The 21883-nt window shown below is 36.1% G+C and overlaps 1 protein-coding gene and 1 non-coding gene across 35 annotated transcripts in view; one reads left to right on the top strand and one right to left on the bottom strand.

The window, feature by feature from the left end:
* LOC114295680 (NAD-dependent malic enzyme 59 kDa isoform, mitochondrial) overlaps positions 1-10935 on the top strand; it is a 29690-nt gene extending 18755 nt beyond the window's left edge. For 3 of the 30 annotated variants that reach the window (XR_014352308.1, XR_014352296.1, XR_014352302.1), the window contains exons 11-15: positions 6234-6280; positions 6741-6803; positions 8080-8181; positions 8645-9323; positions 10520-10935. Coding sequence is in view for 6 of the 30 variants with exons in the window: in XM_082907447.1 (XP_082763573.1) it covers positions 6234-6280; positions 6741-6803; positions 8080-8181; positions 8645-8732 (300 nt within the window). In the remaining 24 variants the exon portion in view is untranslated. Of the gene's footprint in view, positions 1-5818; positions 5906-5999; positions 6152-6233; positions 6304-6740; positions 6804-8079; positions 8194-8644; positions 9445-10519 lie in introns of those variants that run through there. The other 27 variants (XR_014352422.1, XR_014352493.1, XR_014352324.1 and 24 more) reach the window with 26 other exon arrangements.
* LOC114273920 (uncharacterized) overlaps positions 1-21883 on the bottom strand; it is a 255485-nt gene that overhangs the window by 190670 nt on the left and 42932 nt on the right. The gene's annotated exons all lie outside the window — the stretch shown is intronic.

The following is a 21883-nucleotide window of genomic DNA, read 5'->3' as shown; positions in this document are numbered from 1 at the left end:
GGCTTCATTCTAATCTAAAAAATAGTGGATTTGGAGCACTTGGATTTTGGGTCATCTTCTCCATTTGTGTTCTTCGTTCGAGGTAGGGATTCTTCTTGTTTCTTTTCAATACCTCGTCTATAGATAGACATGTGGTAGTTTTTGTATTGCATAAAAATTGTATCATGTTGGATTTGTGAAAATCATGGGACTGAACCTTGGGTTGGTTGTTGAATTTGGGTTTATTATCATTAGTTGTGGTTTGGGCTAATTGGAGTGTTAATTAGCATGTGGTTGTTGAAAGGAGAGGAAACCCTATTTTTTTTACTTGATTTAATAAATTAATTGAGGGGTTTTGATCTTTGGGAAAATACTTAGGTATTTTGAGTCTTAATTGTGGTTATTGTTGTTTGTTGATGTTAATTGGGCTTTTTGGTCAATATTGAGAAAGAGGAAGGAAAAACCCTAATTTATTGTTTATGACTTAATTTGCATAATTAGTTCGAAATGGCTTTGAAAAGAATGTAGTGAATTTAAATGAGGTATGGCTTTTGTCCATGGGAATGATTTTGTGAAAACAAAGGAAGTGGAATTCATTTTGTGAAATGGGAAAGGTATTTTGAAACAAGTATAAGAAAATTGGAATGTTGTATCTTGAGTGTTGAACACACACTTGTGTGTGGTATAGCTTTAACTACCATGTTCATGTTGTTGCTGAGTTTTGTAATCTCATGTTAGTTGGGTCTGTTAATAGATGTACAATATGCATGCATCTAGAGATTTTGTCTTGGTCATCGGTGGAGGATGATACGGTTGCGTTGAATTGTTGTGTATGTATTACACCATTGTTGATTGAACATCGTATGTGATGAAACGCTGAATTACATTATATTTGTATACTGGTTGGGGAGAAGAGAGGGGTTGTACTCCAGTGTGTGTGAGAAGATAGGGGATGGACTCCACACACCTATGTGTTCATATATATATACTCTGCGCTTATAATCAGAGGTATCATACCCTTCCAGCTAGCGCCTGGAGAACTGGCGCGCTGATAATCTAAGGTACCATACCCTTCCAGCTAGCGCCTGGTAAACTGGTAGATTGTTGTGAGAAGTGTATCTTTGGCTTACTACGCATATAGCTAGTAGAGCAGAGTTGTTTTGTTATTGTTTCAGTGTATCTGGAAACATTGTGGATTGTATTGGTTACAGTGTTGGAGGGACGAGTTGCCTCATTGATTTATTTTATGCATGTAGTTGAGTTGTTATCTCCCTTTTTATAGAGGTGTTATAGCGACCCCGGTCTTTTCTCTTTAAATTATTGTATCCGGACTTAGGTTCCGTGGATCCTGTCATTACTTATTGGTTGTCGTTGTCCTTTAATCTCTTTGTATTTGAAGTATAGGTTGGGTTGGGCGGGTCTGTTACAGGTTGGTTGATTTTAGATGCCAATAGGTGATGCCCAGATTTTGGCCTTTACGCTCGAGCGGAAGTTTTAACGCTCGAGCGGTCCCTTCGTTGTTGCTTCTCCGCTCGAGCGGTAATTTTGACGCTCGAGCGTGATTTTCCATCTCCCAGTATTTTGCTCTGCAGTTCTTCCGCTCGAGCGGTAGTTTTTACACTCAAGCGTGATCCCTTGTTTTTGCTCCTCCGCTCGAGCGGTGAGTTTGACGCTCGAGCGGGTGCCAGCGCCTGCAAAACTTCTGGAAGGGTGCAATCGACGCTCGAGCGGCTTTCTTCACGCTCGAGCATGATTCTGTGTCTTACGCTCGAGCGGGGCTTTCTACGCTCGAGCGTAGAGTCGATTATATCAGTCCGTGATTTCACTTTTTGGATCACTTTTTGACCTACTTTTCCTTCATAACTTTTTAAAAAACCGCCCCTGGAGTGTTTTTATCTCTCTCTCTCCCTCTACACACCTTCTCTCCTTCGATTGATCTACTTAGAGTGAGTTTCTACCTTGGATCCTTTATTAAAAGGTTAGAGTGGGTTGAGGGCTTCGTTTTAATCTGAGAAACTTGGGATTTGGAGCACGTTGGTCTTTGGTCTTCATCTCCATCTTCTCAATACGGGTTATTTTCTTCGAGGTAGGGATTTTCCTACTCCAATTTATATGTTTTGTTCTAAGTTTGGTATTTTGATAGGTTAGGGACACTTTGAAAATTTTGGGAACAAAACCTAGTTGAATTGCTAAATTGATTTGAGTAATTAATTTAAGGAAATTGAGGAATTCATTGATTAAATGGTGTGGTGGGATAAGTTAAACCACTCGCCTAGTGAATTGTTGTTATATTTATTTCCAGTCTAGAAATAACTGTTTTGGGCTATCGGTGGAGGATAGTCGTGATTGTTGTAGACATTGCATGTGGATTAGGAATAATTGAAACTAATCACATTGGTTAAGTCATTAATTTTGACTATTGCATTAATACAGAAAATACGTGTATTGATTGAGCATTGCATTTGCATACGTTGTTTTGTGTGGGAGGAGATAGGGGATGTACTCCACGGTTTAGGGGAAGATAGGGGATGGACCTCTAAACCGGATTTTTGTTGGGAGGAGATAGGGGATGGACTCCATTAGCACCATTTTTATGTGTGCTTATTATATTGAAGTGTTTTTACATGATTATTGATACAGCACTAAAATGTGTATCAAATGGGAAGTATGAAGTGTTTTGATATGAGCATGAGTCTCGTTTGTTTTGTTGATATTGGAAGTAATGTGAATATGATATACAATTCACTGTTGTAGGTTGGCCAGGTTCTGAGCCATGTTGATAATAATGGAAAGTGAAATGTGTCTTAGACATTAGTGTCATGAGACTGTTTAATGATAAAATTGATTATCTTAGTTAACCATCTATTGAATGCTATAGCTTTATTCAATGCTTATATTTGGTTTAGTATTTTTCTACTGGGCTGTGGCTCACCCTTTATGGGAACATCATTTTCAGGTTCAGGTGATAAGCTACCTCCACGGACTTAGCCTGGAAGGATTTGATGTTTGGGATTTTGAAGACTTGTCTTTAGTTATATGTTTTATTTTGTTATTTTTGAGATTTCATGTAAACATTCAAGCCTAGGGCTTAACTTGTAAATGAGTTAGTACTCATCCTTTTTGTGTCCAAGTGTTAGCTTGGAAAGATGTAAGCCCTTAGGGCATTTATTTTGATGTTGCAGGATGTTACATGTGATGTCTTTCAATAAGAATACTCTGATGAATAACTCAAATGATTCATTTTCTTTTATAAATGCATGTTAATGTTATGGTTATTATGGGTTTATTTTGGGGGCGTTACAGGTGTGCATGGATAACTATGATAGAATTGGGATTGAACTGAAATGCCCTTTTATCTTTTGGAAGTGTAAAGAAAATCAAACATTTTAGAAATATGTTTTGAAAAGGCACATCTATTGTATGTGTGGCAAATGGGAGAGAGTAATGGGCTTAGTGAATCTATTTTCCTAAGTAGTTGTTAATGTTATAAAAGATTGGGAACGGGGATTAATGAAAGAAAAAAGGAAAGATGAATCGCTTATAGCGTTGAATTAAATAGTTGTTTTCGAGAAAAGTTCATATATATATATATATATATATTTTGTATAAACTGTCACATTATTATTCTAGTATGAGAATGAGTGTTCATGATCATAGCTATCTGTAATGTTGTTATTGTTGAGGATCATGTTGAGATCCCTACTGGACTATATGTTCATCCCACGTTGTTGAATCTTTTTCAGGTATTTAGCAGGAGGTGCTACAAGATTTGGATCTTTTTATTTGTTGGCCACGGGGCCTCTTTGTTGTTGGCAGAATGCCATATGTGTAAAAGGGTTACACCCTTCATTTGATTATTTAATATTGTAAGCCTGAGGGCAATTCATTTAAGGATGCTCATGTTGTATTTAGTTTTCATTTGAATGAGAGAGTTGTTGTTCATTACTTCCAATTGAACATTTGAGTTTATTTCCGCATGTTATCTCTAAAATTGAATTAAGTTAAGGAACTTGGTAATGACGTCGAGTAATAAAAAGTGGGGCGTGACACAAGGTTTTCAAATCATCGTTCAAAGCTCAACATAATCAAATGAATTGGTATGCCCATGAAATGAGTAAATGCAATACAACATTTCTTCCATTCTCAATATTTCCACACAATAATTCCATTGTGAACAAATCTCCCATTTCTCTTTTCAAAACAATAATATCACCAGATGAATATAAACTTTGATTTCCAATTCCCCCAAGGAACAACACATTTCCCACATTTTGAGCATTCTCTATAAATTAGCCATTTCAAGACTAAACAACATTTTGAATAACAATTTCCAAAATGAACAACAATTCTCATATTTTACAAACTTCATCATTTATATATATAAATAAACAATTTTCAAAACATCCATTTATTTTGACCCCCAAAATAAATATGTCAACATTATCCAAGGATTTTCAACATCTTTCAAGAACCCATATTTCTAGGTTTTCTCACCAAAACCACTCATCTCCAAAATATTTAGAAGGATCTCACCAAAATCATCTTTCTACAATCAATATAATTCACGCCCTCAATTTCCATTTTAAAAGGAAAAGAAAGTAAACCCACTTTCAAAATTACTCTTCTTCTTGAATCAACAATCAATTTTCAAAACTAATCAAAAGATGATTTTGAAAATCATCTAGATCTTGCAAAAACATATACATAACTCAAAGGAAATCCCTACCTCAAGTTTGAAGAAGAATAGAGTTGAAATCCCAAAATCAACGATACCTAAACTCGATCTCCACCGCACATAACATAGCCCTCGCCTAGATAACCAACTTTGATGAAGAACTTGGATCTAAATTCCAATGGATTTGGAGGAATCAAAGATCTTGTGAGGTTTTTGGTAGGAAATGTAGAGAGAAGGAAGATGAAATGTTTTTAGAGAGAGAGAGGTATACAGAAGTGATATAACTTCAGCCCAAAGAGAGGAAAAAGAAAGAAAATTCGGATTTCACCTACTCTCGCACCTGCCTTTTTAGCAGTGTGCTTCATCCCCTCCCTTGTTTCCCGCACGTGCGGCCTCACCTCCCGCACGTGCGGTCCTAGTCCTCAGCCCAGAATTCTATCAGTTCAACTCCCAACACTCCAACCCGACCGAGCGGACAAGCAACTTCGAATGCATTTTGCATTTTTGTTTTGGGGGCGCTGCCCCTCAACCCCGCCAGGGCGCTGCCCTTGGACCCGCCAAGGGGCGCTGCCCCCTGGACCCCCGCAAGTTGACCTGGCAGCTCGACCCCCAACATACTCAGCGAAGTGGCAAAATTGGGATCGCTACAATACCTCAATTAAATCCATGGCAATTACATTCTTTCTTACTGCATCAACCCTCGTTCTTTTTAATTATCCTTGTGTTTAACGACATTTTGTTTACTCTACTTTTATGGGTGTTTTTTCCTCAATTTACTAATCCTTTCATGTACAATTTTGGCTTTTTTCATAATTAAATTACCATTACTGTATAGATCTCATTCTAAAATACCTATTACTTGATAAGTAACTATGGCTGGCTATGTTTGAAAAACCATTCTCTACTTAGTGTCTAGCTGCAAGGCACTAAGCACAACAATGGCAAAGTGTATCCTCTTTTTGAGCTTGGTAAAGCTATGTCTTCTTTGATAAATCAGGTGCTTTAGGCCATGCGAGAGTCAGATTCCCCTAAACCTGCCATTTTTGCGATGTCAAATCCAACGATGAATGGTTTGGCTTTCAAGCCCTTTAAACTATCTGTATTTTATTTGTGGAATGCACTATTTCTCTATTGAACATTGTCTTTCCATGTTAACTGGAACAGCTGAATGCACCGCTATTGATGCTTTCAATCATGCTGGAGAAAATATAGTTTTTGCAAGCGGGAGCCCTTTCAAAAATATTGACCTTGGTATGGTTTCTTTATATTGGTGCTAATTGTTGTGGAGTCTTTTTGCACAGTATCAATAAATTAATTGGTCTCACTCTGCTCTCTCATTATGTAGCCAATGCAACCAACAATTCTATAGTTTCTATATACCTGTCTTACTTAGTGTGTTGTCCAATTACTCTGACCTTTGCCAATCATATACTTGTTGTCAGGGAATGGAAAAGTGGGTCATGTAAAGCAAGCAAATAACATGTATCTGTTTCCTAGGTTAGTGAAAATGTTCACGTCACTGATATATTGTGCTTAGTTTTTTATGACTACTATCGTAAACCTTTTTGACTTGATTCAGGATTGGGATGGGAGCTCTTTTCTCAGGTGCTCATTTGATTTCAGATGGAATGTCGCAAGCAGTTTGAATGGTATAATTACACAATTTGACCACTTCGTTCTTTGTTCTAACATAGCCTTTTATGGATTAGTGGTGTGCTCATCCATTCTTATTGGATTAACTATGCCCTCATTAAATGAGGTGGCACTTGTTACTATCATCATGTGTGTTTCTATATCTATAGTGTTGTAAGTGAATCATGTGAAGTAAAGAATAAAGTAAGACCATATGTTCGTTTGGTGTGTCGGGTCTAAAAGAGTCCTTTTGAGTGCTATAAAAAGAGTGTTGGGGCTAGAGGTGCATCCATCTCCTGCCAGACTTGTATTCTATAATTATTGGTTTATACTTTCTTATTTATTGTTGATTAAATTATATAGTTATTGGTTCAATTTTTGATAGAGGAGGAATGTTTGCATGGTATTGAACCTAGTATCAGCTAACTTTTGCTAATATATTTTTTCTCTGTAGCCTTGCTTCATATATTACAGAGGAAGAGATTCAGAGTGCTATTTTGTATCCTCCTATGAGAAGGTATTGTTGTTCTTAGCTCCATTGGAACATTAAAATTTTCATATATATTTGTAAGTCAGGTGGAAACTAGCTCACTAGGAAGCACAGATCACATTTTCATACATATTTGGAAATCAATTGGACACCAGCTCATTAGGAAGCATGGATACTGATACTGATACTGATACGGATACAAACAAGGACACGGAACGTGACAATTTCAAAAAAATCAAAATACAGACACAGTCACACGACGAGGATAAGACAAAAAAATATAATTGTTTTATATATTTTTGTTTTCTATGTACGTAAATATTACATTCACAAACAACTAAAATTAATGAAAACCAACACTAATTTAACATGTATATAAATAAATAAAAAATACTAAATGTAAATTATCTAGAGACTAGATATATTTTTGCATTAGGCTCCAAAGATCATTAGAAGCCAATTTCTCAATTTCGCACTTGCGGTTAGATCTGTATTGCGTTGTCGATAGTTTGATATGAGTTCTTTATCTATAATTTAAAATTCAACTCCCATGTTTCCAACTTCCAAGCATTATAATATAACCCCCAAAATTAGCTTTAAAAACTAAATTAAGACCCTGGGTGTCCCTATTGTGTCCCCTGAAAAAATTATTATAAAAATGAACATGTCATGTGACATATCCCATATGTGTCCCCACCATGTCCGTGTCCATGTCCTTGTCCCATACATATCTAACATGGTTATTGCACCTATTTTGATGTGTCAGTGCTTCATAGCTAGCTCATGTACTTGTATTTTCTTCTAGTGGGTAAGGTTCAACCTATTACCTTAAGTGTGCACACCTAATAGTAGCACGGAAAGTCGTTCTCTTGTCAATAGGTTTTGGATACAGGTTGTTAAAGCACGATCAATAATCACTAATCAGGTTAGTTTGCATTATGCAAAGACTACATACCCACTGATATTGGATCTGACTTTGACCTTGTGGATTGTGTGAACCTCAAAGGCTTTTCAAATTGTTTTGACTGTATGGCTAATACTACAATCAAGTTTCCTTTTCTCTTTATTTAAAGTATCCATAATTAACAAATCTGACCTCTGATTTCATGGGTCGGATGATTGGATCTACTCATCAATATATCCCTAAATTGGATCTACTCATCATATATCCCTAAGCAGGTCTTGTAAAATTTGCAAAGAAAATATTTCTCAATTTGGGGACATCCTATGAATGAATTAGTAAAATAAAGGTAAAAGTAACCTCTACTAATTTGTTTTTGCTATGACCTACTTATGATTGCAGTATTCGAGATATAACAGCAGAGGTTGGAGCTGCTGTTGTTCGAGCAGTAGTTGTCGAAGAACTGGCAAAAGGACGCTGTGATGTGGGACCCAGAGAGCTCAGGTAGATGTCAAAGTATGGATAGTTCTCAACTTTTTTACACGAAAAATGCATCTCATTTTTATAAAAATAGCCATGACATGACACGCAAAAGCACATCTGGACGAGAAAAAGAAACTTTAATATTTGACAATGAAAGCAACCTCACATTTAACCTTAAAATGAACCAATTTAGAAATACTATTCTTAACTCACTAAGCAAGTTACTTATTCAATTATTCTCATTGTTAATCAGGAACGGTGCTAGGCTATAGAGTATGGGGTTAATTGACCCCATCTGCCAAGTTTGAAAATTTGCTTAAAAATATATTTTAAATATTTATTTTGTCTATTTGCACCTGTTAGGTTTTTAATCTTGGCAATCCCGTTTGACAAAACTCCTTTCAGTTGTACTTTTATTCATTCTTTTATTTCAGTGAGGCTATGAGTAATTAGATAAGAATCCAACTTGAATTGTGCCTTGCAGAGAAGTTTGTGATGTTTATTTTTTCATGTTTGCCACTTCGCTGACTATGACGGGGATCGAGCTACCCGGTAAGCTCGCGGGGGTCTAGGGTGCAACGCCACTGCGGGGTTGAGGGGCAACGCCCCCAAAGCAAAATGCAAAAGTGCATTCAAAGTTGCCTGTCCGCTCGAGCGGCAGTTTGTACGCTCGAGCGGAGAATCCTTGGTTCCAGAAGTTTGATCACCTGCAAAAATATTGGGAGATGTTTTTTCCCGCTCAAGTGGAATTTCCTGCACTCAAGCGGCCATTCCGGCGCTCGAGCGGAGATTGCAGAATAGATTGCTATAAATATGTGATTCAGTCAGATTTTAGGGTTACGCTTCCAGATCTTCTTCTTAGTTATTAGGGTGTATATCTGGGGCTATTTTGCTAGTTTTCTTTGACGTTTGATTGAGTATTCAACTCATGGTTTAAGAAGAATACATCAAAGGATTGTTTGTTTATTCAATACAAAAGAGTGTTCTTCTTCGGTGGATTCTGGGGAATTCGAGCCTGAAGTTTTGGTGGATTCTAGAGTGGCTCATCGTCGTGATTCGACATCAGCGTTATGGATTCAACATTGGGCAAGACAATTCCGAGGTGAAAACGGGGCTGGAAGAGGCATATAGGGGTTGGTTCAATTTGGGCGTGGATTCGCTAGGTAATTGAGAGTATACCTGTGTAATTCCTTTATGTCTTTTTAGTGGATTGTTTTGTGACTTTTGCCCGTGGTTTTTTTATCACAATTGGAGGCGCTCCAATTATGATTTTTTCACGTTAAATCGTTGTATTGATTTGTCTTGATTGTTTGATTGGGATGGTTATTTAATGCTTAAAATTGATACATAATCACAAATCAATATCTAGGGGATTTCTAGATTTTTCAGCACCGATTACTTTGTTGGTTGCACCAATACATTTGTTTGTTGCAAACCCCAAAGGATTGGCTTGGTGGCAAGGCCTTGGATTTTGGGAATGTGCTCCCTCCAAGATTCAAGAATCAAAACCTCTTGAATAATGCTATATGAACCAATTGGTATACTAATTAGTATACTAACAGATGATGTGTCATAATTTTAGAGGCTTTAGGTCTTTATAATTTATATAATGGGTGGGGTCGTAATTTTTAAATGACAATGTCATAACTATGTTGGTACATTAATTAGTATACCAATTGGTGCGTATAGCACCACCGAAACCTCTTAGGTGCTAACAATTTCTTGGGGCTTGGTGCACTTGCGGGAAACTCCTTGCCGAGCGCTTGTGCACTCTTGGGGATTAGTTGGATTTTGATCCGAACACCCCAATGCCAATAAAATAAAATACATTTGTTTGTTGCACCCATAGGTCGCATCACATACATTGGCATGAGTCAATTGACGCCCCTAAAATTTGAAAAATCACCAAAAAAAATTATATATATATATCATATATGGATAATATTGACCCTATTAACTTATAAAAAAAAAGACCTTATTGCACTTAGCATAGAGTATCATACCTTTAAATTTTTTTTAGGTCATCTCTATATTTGTTCAAGTCCCAAAGATGACTAGATTTCTCTAAGTACAAAAAGGAATTCAATGAGTCCACTCCACCAATCACCAAATATCCTTCAAATTTCTCCAACCAAAGTAAGGAAATTCATTGAGAGGAACTATAGAAATTTTTGTAATTACATTTTTTTTAACAAAAAGAATAGTATGAATGCACTAAAATTTATAGAGAAAACAAATGTTTTATATAATATTGATAAGAGTGAAAAAATTTCCTTATAGAATTTGTAGAACTTAATCATTGATTCCTGGAGCCGCCACTGTTGCTAATAATCTATGGCTTTTCTCATTTTGGATGCAGGAGGAGACGGTACGCAACATGTGGTTTCTAGTTTACAGCCCTCTTGTTCATGAGAAATAAAGTTCTGATCATCTCACTCTCTCTCTCTCTCTCCCTTTGTGCGCACACACGCAAAGGATATTTTTCTGCAGACACCGTTCCAACGTTCTGTTGCCATTCAAATATTCATGATGTAACTATAGTTTTGAAGCCTAGAGTAGTAATATGGGTGAAAGAACGCAGAACTCGAGAGAGAAGGCTCGTAGAAGTTGAAAAATAATGCCACTGCAGTTTTGATTAAGTCCTTTTGTATAAATCTGCTTATTGATGTAATGAACAACATCATGTAAGCTTTCTCTTTTTCAGCTTTTGTCAAAAACTTATTGATGTTTCATGCATGCTCCTTTTTTTCAGTCTACTTTAATTTGGTATTTCAACCTAAATTTTAATCATACCTTAAAATAATGTTAAGTCCCTTTGTATAAATCTCCATTTTTATTCTTTTAATCATTTTTTTTTTAAAACTGTTAGATGTATCTAACTTAGATGTAGTTGAAACATAAAAATATTCACAAATATTTTACTTTTAGGTGTATCCAAAAATATTTATAAAACAATTGATTAAAATATAAAAAAGATTCATTATAGACAACAAAATATGAAATATAAAAAACTAGAAATTTTAAAAACTATATTTGAAAAATCAAAATCAAACAGAGTGCTCGTTTGGGAACTTGGTTATTTTAGTAGCTTTTGACTATTTTATGAGATGAAAAAATGTGTGTTTGGGATAATTTGTGGGTTTTTTTGTAGTTAAATATATGGTGGAAGAAAAAAAACGATTTATTCATGTGTAGGATATAATGTTTTGTCTAATTTGTTATTTTATTTTATTTATTTTATTTTAATTTTTATTTTTTGTCTTTACTGACTATTTTAGCTAAAACCAAACATCCAGACAAACATGTTTGGTTGTGATCTTAAAACTAATATATTAATAGTTTTGGCTATTGGGTTGGTGTGGTGATAGCGGGATGGTAGTGGAGTGGTGGAGGTGGTAATGAAAATGATGGTGATGGTAGTAGTAGGGGTATAGAGGTGATGGTGGTGATGGTGATGATGGTTGTGTGATAAGGTTGGCTTGTGTGTAGTCTAAAAAATATTTTCTATTTTAAAAAAGTGAATATTGTTTTCGACTCAAATAAATTATTTTTCATTAATTATGAAAAGTATTTTACATTCATTTTTTATCACACCAAATGTCACAACTAGGGAAAATAAATGTCACAGCAAATATTTTAATTTCATTTTTTGTCGGATTTGTTATTACCTTTCCGCCCCTGCCACCGCCACCCTTATTCCGTCCCTCACTCCTGCTACCAAGCGGAGTTTTTCTTCCCTTCCTTGTACATTTGAACTCACCTTGTTGACCTGATTAAGAGCTAGTTTGAAAAGAAAAAAAAAATGTTCAAAAAATAGAGATAGTGATGCTATTGAATATCTTGATTTTTTAATTATTTTAATCAAAAAAGTCACATGCCAAACACCCTCTCTAAACCAAAGTTACTTCAACCTAATAGAATGAGTAATAAAGTCAAGATTTAGTGGTTAAAATAGTTAATAAGGACCCAAAGAAAAAAACGTAAAATAGTCAAGAAGACAAAATAAGTTAAAATGTCACACTCAAATAAAAATCATTTTATTTTTTCTCTTACAACTATCATGTCAATTACAAAAAAGCCAATTATTATCCCCTATGAAGCACGAGTACGAGTACGGGTATGGGTATGAGTACTGGTACTGGTATGATACAGGTACGTCGATATGGTAAAATTCAAAAAAAGAGGGTACGGATATGGCTTAGTACGCTTGTAAAAAAATATTTATTTTTACTTTAGAGTAATGTAAAAATTAATTAAATGGTTTAATATATTAAAATTCAACCAACAATTAACATTTAATGCCAAAACTAAAGGTATAAATCAAAATCAAATGTCAATATATTTTACAAACCATAGTTTAATTTTAAAAACATCCTAAGTATAAAACTAAAAATAAAAAAGAAATTTAGTGAAAAAAGTTTTATCTCTGTAGTAAAAGAAAATATTGTTTCAACTAAGGTATGGTACGGCTTAGATATATAGATACACTAAAAAGTAAGAAGAAAAAATTTAGGTACGTGTTTCGTATACTCGGTACGCATGCAAAAGTACCACACGATGTACCATACGCCGGTAAGTACTCGGTACGAGTACGACATATTTTTCAAACTATCCATGCTTCATAAATTATTCCAAATAAATTTTTGTAATCAGATTAAAATAACTAAAAAAAAAATTAACTAAAATAACTCATTCTTGAACGGGGCCATAGAGAGAGAGATAAGTGAGAATAAGTGAAAAGTCTGATACACAGAGATAGAGAGAGTTGCAAGCCTCTATTGAGAACGACTCTAATTTGTAGCTCGAATTCGGAGGCTCGAATTTGGCTCGAATTTGGAGAAGAAGAAGAAGAGAAGAAGGAGGAGGAAGAAGGAGAACTGGAGGGGAGGGGGCCATCAAAATCGGGTTGGAGGAGGCGGGGATGCGTGGGGCTGTGACGATCGGAGCTGCTGCTGCGACGATCGGAGCTGCTGCAACGATTGGAGATGCTGCGACGATCGGCGGCGGCGGAGGCACAGGAGGGGCCCTTCTCTCCTCTCCTCTCTCTTTCTCCCTTTCTCCTCCTCTTCCCCTCTGTTCTTCTCCTGTGTTCAACGAAGAAGAAGAAGAAAAGAAAGAACGAAAAGGAAGAGAAAGAAAAGGAAGAAAAAAAAAAAAAGAATCGCAAAACGACGTCGTTTTTTGATTCGAGCCAAAATCGGGCCACTTTTTTCGAGCTACCAGTCATTTTCCTATTGAGAAAAGTAAAAGTTTGAAACAACTGTCTACTTTTGCAGGTTAGTATTAGGAAACTTTCAGGCTTTATAAATAGAAGAAAAGTCCTTAGTCTTTTGGAAAATTCTATAGCATCTCATCATTTGTTTTTGTGATGTTAGTTATGTATTTCTATGATAAATATTATATTTTTTTTGACAAAAATTATAAAAATTTATGATTCAGAAATGAAGTTATGTATTTTTGTGATAATATAATGTATATTATGATATTGTTACACATTTTATACTTAGAAAATATTTGTTTAAAAAATGTGCAACACTATCATAAAATACTTAATTTTATTTCTGAATCACAAATTGTCATAACTTCTATCAAAAAAATACATAATATTTATCAAAAAAATACGTAATGGAATGCATTTTCTAATTTGATAAGTCCCAATTTTAAGTTGAATAGTTAAACTTATAATCTTTTATTATATATAATATATATTAATTATATACAGGGTTGGGTTTGGATCGGATGGTACATCTCCCACCCCAGCCTCAACCCTACCTTCACTTTGGATGGGGAAAAAAACCCGCTCCTGTCCCATCTCTTCAATAGATTGGGTACATCTAGTAGGGACAGGTTCCCACGGGACAAGTTAAAATGACCATCCTTAATTATAGCCACATTCCACACTATTTACTATTTGGGAGAAATATTACATCAGTCATAAATAATTAATAATTAATAATTACCATTCATTGATAAATTTTAATAATTAAAATCATAAACTTTTTTATGAATTCGTAATTTTTTTTGAAACTAGGACTGAAATGTAATTTTTCCTAATTTTTATCCCCAATATTTTTCATTTAAAATTTCAAGAAATTATTGAGAAAACCATTAAATAACAAGTAAATTTTTGGGGGTGATATATTTTTAAAATTTATTTATTTATTTTTTTGACAACAGGAGTGGAAGGTGGAAATTAGCAAAACTCGACCACGGACATCATAGACATGGTAGGTAAAGAGCCAATTCCTAGTCTTTCTTCTATAAAACATATCTAGAAATTATCACTTAAATCTTGGTAAGATATCAGCAAAATTGGTAATTTTTTGTTTATTGAATTTATATATATATATATATATATAACATTTATGAAAATAGAGTTTTTCCATCTACGCAATGAGTAAAATTTCAATATAACGATAATATTATGTTATGATCAAATTAGCAAAGGTCTAGGACAACTCTAGTCTAGATTTTCTACTTTGATATTGGTTGAGTTCATATATAGGAATGTTGTTTGATTTTTTCAATGATTTGGTTGGCTTTTTTGAGATGTTCTCATCATTTAAAAATAGTAGTTCCATCCCAAAAATGTTCCAAAAAATCTTGTTCAACATTCCAATTCAAAGTTGGGTCTTACTAACAAGTGCTCCTAAGATATAAGAAAAAACAAAATATATGTAGATCCTGAAACATTTATTATTAATTTAATATACTTTTTATGAATTTCAAAATGCTTCATAATTTTTTACACTTTTTTAATACACTTTTTATACATTCTCAATATTAACTAATGTCATGAAAACATTTGTTAGCATTTACCTTGAAATTTTTGTGATTGAGTTAAGTTACATTTCTCATCACCTTTTGCCTTACAAGTTTTCCTAGCAAGTTTTTTTGAGTCTTAAGCATGGTTGCATGTTTCGATTTCCCATTCATCTTGCTATTTGCCAATTTCAACACTTTGTTTGGATTATAAATTTGAATAAAAATTTAAAAAGAAAAAAAAATGTAAGTGAAATGTAAATAAAATATAATTATATTTATATTTTCTCTTTCATTTCCAAATCTTTACTTAAATCCATGATCTAAATATAGCCTAAATGGCGCATTTACCATATTAAGTCTATTAGTTTCATTATCTTCAAAGTCTATGTTTGGATCATGAATTTGGATAGAAATTTGAAAAGAGAAAATATCATTATAACCCTTATGGTTTAAGCCCAAAACATTTTACCCTTCTATGGTTCAATATAGTCAGAAAAGCCCTATGTGATTTTGAATGAAAGTTTAACCTTTAACACTGTTAACTATAGATGTGAAATGATTATAATATCTTCGAACTCTATGCTTTTTTTTGTTATTTTCTTTCTCTTTTTTCTCTCATACACATAATTTTTAATTTCTAATATTAATTCAATTAAATCACAATTAATTATAAATTCTTAATTATTTAATGTAATTCTTAACTTTTTAATCTAATTTTAATTTAATTATTTTTTAGATCACAAATAATCCTAAATCCTTAATTATTTATAATAATTATTAAAATTTTAATCGAATTATGTTTTATAAATCACAATTAATCATAAATTCTTAATTATTTATTGTAATTCCTAACATCTTAATCTAATTTTAATTTAATTATTTTTTAGATCAATTCTAATTATCATTTAATATATATTTTAAATTAATTAAATTTTAAACCAATCCTTAATTATATTTTATATTTTAGATCAATTTTTAATTATATTTTATTTTAATTTAATTTTAATTAGCATCTTAATCTAATTTTAGATTTGGAGAAAATGGGGTATAAAATTGTCTTTTTGTTGTGTTACTTTCAACTTTTTTTTTCCTAAGAAAATTAAACTCACTTTAAAGAATGTTGTGTGTCATACACTTTTTGTTAGTTTGGATGGAAAAATTAACAATGACACTTTAATCCAAAATCACATGGGAGGTAAATGAATTTTGACACCCCCCTCAAAAAAAAAAAATTAGGTGAAATGTGAATAAAATATAGTTACATTATCAAATCGAGCAAGGTGCTCAAGTTGGTATCCACCCATTTAGTGGCAAGTTGGATGAAAAATTACCCCCCAAAAAATGGATTTAGGCTCAAATTTGATACGAGAAAGTAATATAAACTTTTCAAAACAAATGACATCAAAAACTGAAATTTCTAAATAATATTATTGTCAAATGAAAATTTTCAAAAAAAATGATAAAAATGCACATTTGAAAGTTTTAACGGTGGAATTGGCACGAAACCGCCTTAGGTATGGAAAAGTTGTGAGTTTTGCTGTTGTGCTATTTCAGATAGAATATGGGCCTTCCAAACCAAATCTAACAATGTTGGTTTGAGTCCGAGTAAATATTGGATGTAACAATGTTATTATATGATAAGTATCACCATCCATTAAGTATTTTTGATTTGCAATAGGACCGTAACATTGTTTGTTAATAGGATATAAGGGTTGACCACTTAATTCATTTGCAACTTTTTATGGACCGTCAACACTACGTAAAATGGTATTATTGTTACACTTAATATATATGTTTTTTATGAATTCACAATTATTGTTTTGTCACTTGTCTATCCAATTGCTCCAAATACTTTACAATTTGATCGACATCACTAAGGTAGCATTTGGATTTACATCTATAATTATTTATCTCATAGCAATTGGTCCAAATATATGTGTTTATAAAAGTAAAAATGGAGTAAGATCAACTAGCAATTGGTCCAAATATATGTGTTTATAAAAGTTATAGTAATCCTGGTTTTCCCTTTCGATATCTATTGTATTCCGGACTTTGGTTCCGTGGAGTTGGTAGTTGTATCTATCTTATTGTCATCCTTTGATTCCATTTGTTTGAGTTTTAGGATCTGTTGGGCATGTTTCGAACAGGTGGGTTGAGCCTTGGTCTAAAATCTTGTTGCCAGGTTTTTGGTCGTTCCGCTCGAGCAGGTCGTCTAGCGCTCGAGCGGAGATTGCACACTCCCAGTATTTTTTTGTTGCTCTGCAAAACTTCTGCAGGTGTGATTTCTACGCTCGAGCGGATTTCCTGCGCTCGAGCGAGTCACGCTCGAGCGGGCTTGTTGGGGCTCAAACGGGTAATACATTTTTTGGTGTAAGTTCTGGGAGGGAGAAATCTACGCTCGAGCAGACTGATTTTCGCGCTCGAGCGGATGTACTTTATTCTTGTGTCTTGGCGCTCGAGCGGGCCTTATTGCGCTCGAGCGTATCCATATTTTTGTGCTTTACACTCGAGCGTCCTGTTCTCCGATCGAGCGGGAATGTCGTATATCAGAAGGCAGTTAGGCATTTTTGAATCACTTTTTACATTTACTCTCTCTCTTACTTTCCCAAAATTGATTTTGAGAGCCTCTCTCTCTAGAAACTTCGTTCTCTCTAAGGTTTGATCTAGTTAGAGTGCTTCCCTTTCCTTTGGCCTTTGTAAAAGTTGTGTTGATCATCGAGAGCTTCGTTTTGATCCGTGGATCTTGGAGTTTGGAGCATTTTGGTTTTCTTCATCTCCTTCCCTTGGGCTCTGAATTTAAGGTAGGGATTCCTACTCACTTTTATGGGTTTTGACCTAGATATTGAGTTTTGTATAAATGGTTTTGGGTTTTGGAAACTAGGGTTTCAAATGTTTAATTTTGAAAAGAGGGTTTTGTTTATTTTGGACCATAAATACGTATTTGGGTTTCAAAATGAGTATATTGATGTTGTTGGTAATATATGGACTCTTGGAGTCAATGTTGGGAATCAAGAGGAAAATGCCATGTTTGAGTATTTTTGGGTCATTAGTGTAATTAATGACAAGTGTTGAGAAAATATGGAATTGAGTTAAATATAATGAAATTGGCTCATTATGAGATGGATTAGTGAAGTTGGATTTATTAATCGCTCACTTTTGGAAATATGGATAAATTATCTGTTAATGCATTTATTATCTGTTTAGAAATAATTGCCTTGGGCTACTGGTGGAGGGTAGTCGTGATTGTTGTAGACAATGCATGATGATTAGGCAAACTAAAACTAACCAATGGAATGTGTCATCGTATATGACAGTTGAAAGAATACATTAACTTTATGCATTGTTTGATGATGTATATGATAATTGTTTATATGCATTGTGTTGTGTGGAAGGAGATAGGGGATGTACTCCACGGTTTAGGGGAAGATAGGGGATGGACCTCTAAACCGGTTAATGTTTGGGAGAAGATAGGGGATGGACTTCGGTGATACAGCTCATATGCTTATCCGTTGAAGTATTGATTTAGCTCATATGCTTATCTATTGAAGTGTTGATATAGCTCATATGCGTATCTGTTGAAGTGTTGATACAGCTTGTATGCTTATCTATTGCAAAATGGGAAACGTTTAATATGAATTATTATTTCGTTTAGAGTGTGTGGCCAGGTTTTGAGCCACGGGTATGAATTTGGAAATTGGATAAGAAATGGAAACTGAAATGAAACATAGACATAGTGGTCATGTAATGGAAATGGTTTATGAATTGATTTATGGGAGTTAAACATTTATCAATTGCTAATGTATTAGTTACTGCTCATGTTGTGTTTAGCGTATCTCTACTGGGCGTTGGCTCACCCTATATGGGACATTATTTTCAGGTGCAGGTAGCATGTCACCTCCAAGGACATAGCTTGGATGGTTATGGGAGTTGAAGACTTTTTTTGATTATTTTGTTTGTATTACATGTATATCAAGCCAAGGGCTTATTTTGTATAGAGTTAGTACTCTTCTTTTGTGTAACCAAGTGTTGACTTGGAAAGCTGTAAGCCCGTAGGGCATTTGCTTTTGTTGTTAACATATAATACTGTTGTAAGAACTACTCTGATGAATGGAAAGGCGTTGATTTTCTTATATTACTGCATGTCTGAATGATGGGTATTATGTATTATTTTAAGGGCGTTACAACTTGGTATCAGAGCGTACCGAGTTCAAATACTTTGGGTACGTGGGAAGTGATTAGTATCACAATGGGTTTGTCTTGCTTGTTAGAGACTTAGATGTAATGTTATGTGCTTATGTGATAACATGTTTATGTGATTATTTGGGTATGGGGTTTAGTTTCTAGGATGTTGATTGGATCCTTGGGTTTCTGTGAGTCTTGTTGGAAAAGCACTTGATCAATATTGTTTCTAACCGGAACTCTAGTAACGCCTCGGGACTATCATTATCCGGAAATGAAATTCGTAAGTGCTTATGTGATTGTGTGCTTACGTGGAATGAATTACAGTTGTCCATGCATCAGGACGCGAGTGTTATAGCTTCGGCACATTTATGAATGTGCTAATGTTCTTCGTTACCTTTATTAGGATGTCAGGATGAGGACGAGGTGGTAGGCGTGGTAGGCGTGGTAGGCGGGGTAGGCAGGAGATGCCTTTACCGGATAATATTCCGGCACAACAAGAGGGAGTTGGTCAGGCCAATGTGGCCGAGCCAGCGGGTCAGCAGGCTATGAGTGCCTTGGCCTGAGAGATAGCAGGAGCTTTGGGTATTCTCAGAGTTGGAATCAGGATCAGGTCCACGTTGCTGAGGCAAGGCCTTCTTTTCTGAAGAGGGAATTCTTCCGGTCTAACCTGGACGAGTTTGTTGGGGATCCGAAGGAGCCACTTAAGGCTGACGAGTGGTTGGAACAGATGGAGAAGACGTTCGAGATGCTTGGCATCGAGGACGGGGCTTTAAAGGTGACCCTGACATCCTTCCAACTGAAGGGAGATGCGGGTCAATGGTGGAAGTACGAGAAGGGCAGTGTTGGGGGTGCATGGGGGGCTTTTGTGGATGCCTTCCAGGAGAAGTTTTTATCTTCAGCTGCTAGGGAGAAGCTGAGGGAACAGTTTTGCCAGCTTAAACAGCAGGGTTTGTCAGTGGCCGAGTTTGAGGCTACTTTTACTAGCTTGTCCAGGTTTGCACCTAAAGTTCTGGCATCCGAGGAACGCCGTTACTTTGAGTTTGAGTGGAAGTTGAGGCGTGGACTCAAGTTGAGGGTTGGAGGGTCGTTTATTCGAGAGTATAGACGTTTGGTGGATGCTGCAACTCATATGGAGATTATGATGCAGGAGGAGGATAAAGAGAAGCATAGAGGTTCCAAGAGGAGCCAAGATGGCCAGGGTGATGGCAGGAGACAGAGGGGTTTCAACCCTCAGCAATCTCAGGGTGGTTTGGCTAGATCGACCTTTCTAGTGCCGAGTGTAGGCTCTAAGAGAGGTAATCAGGGAGGCTTGACTTGTTTTACATGTGGCCAGCTGGGTCACAAGTCTTCGGTTTGCCCGCAGAAGGGAGGGGGTCAGCGAGCTGCTTCTTCTTCAGCTAGACCTCAGGGCCAGAGTCAGGGCAGGGGTTAGCCTTTGTCATGCTATTAGTGTGGTCAGCCCGGGCACCTGAAGAGGTTTTGCCCACAGTTGAGTGCCACTTCGGGGGCGTTTGGTTCTAGGCAGACGTAGGGTCATCAGCCAGCTCAGTCTGTGCAGGCCTCGAGGGCCAATCCAGGAGCTTCGTCGTCCCAGTCAGTGCAGCAGTCTTTTGCTCCTAGAGGTGAGTAGGTGGATCTGGGGCCTACAGGGCGCGTGTATACTGTTACCGCGCAGGACCTAGTACCGGCTCCATCAGTTGTGAGAGGTACCTTTTTGTTTTGCAACTCAGTTGCTAGTGTGTTGATTGATACGGGTGCATCTCATTCTCTTTGTATCTGCTGCATTCGCATCTGTGTTGGAGTTGGAGTTGGCACTATTAGCATCTCCTATATGTGTTGTATAACCTGTTGGGGGTGAATTGATTTTGAAACACGGATGTAGAGGTTGTGATATAGAGGTCGCCGACCATAGGCTTCCTTTCCTTTTGTTGTCATGCCCATGAAGGGTTTTGATGTTATTTTGGGTATGGACTGGCTATCGTCATACCGGGATGTTATTAATTGCTACCGCCAAAGGGTCACAGTTTGTACTTTGAGCGGGGAGTATTTCCATTTCTTGGGGGATCGGGTTGGTAGTGTGTTGCCCCCGGTGCATAATTCGCGAGGGCGGAGTGAGCTTAGTGGTCTTCTTACTAGCCTTTTGAGTAGTGAGTGTGATGAGACCCAGATTGTGTTATCGAGGGTGGTCTGTGAGTATTCAGATGTCTTTCCCGAGGATCTCGTTTGTTTGCCAGCTCACTGAGAGATAGAGTTCTCTATTGATTTAGTGCCCGGCAAAGCGCCGATTTCTATGGCACCTTACCGTTTTGCCCCAGGCAAGTTGAGTGAGTTGAAGGTTCAGCTCCAGGAATTGTTAGATAAGGGCTTCATTCGCCCTAGTGTTTCGCCGTGGGGAGCACCGGCCCTCTTTGCTAAGAAGAAAGATGGTGCCTTGAGATTGTGTATCGATTATCGGAAGTTGAATCGGGCTACGGTTAAGAATAAGTACCCTATGTCCCGTATAGATGATTTGTTTGACCAGTTGAAGGGTTCTCGTTGTTTCTCTAAGATAGACTTGAGATTGGGTTACCACCAGTTGAGGGTCAGGGAGGAGGATATTCCTAAGACGGCATTCCGTACACGGTATGGCCATTATGAGTTTCTGGTGATGTCATTTGGGCTTACCAATGCACCGGCAGTCTTTATGGACTTGATGAACCGGATCTTCCGGGAATTCCTAGATCGCTTTGTGGTCGTTTTCATGGACGACATTCTTATCTATTCACCTTCAGAGGAG

Source organism: Camellia sinensis, chromosome 2 (genome assembly GCF_055761805.1).
Source record: "Camellia sinensis isolate YWXY chromosome 2, ASM5576180v1, whole genome shotgun sequence".
Lineage (NCBI taxonomy): Eukaryota > Viridiplantae > Streptophyta > Magnoliopsida > Ericales > Theaceae > Camellia > Camellia sinensis.
Note: the sequence above shows the minus strand (reverse complement) of the source record. Positions and strands in the feature narration are given on the sequence as shown.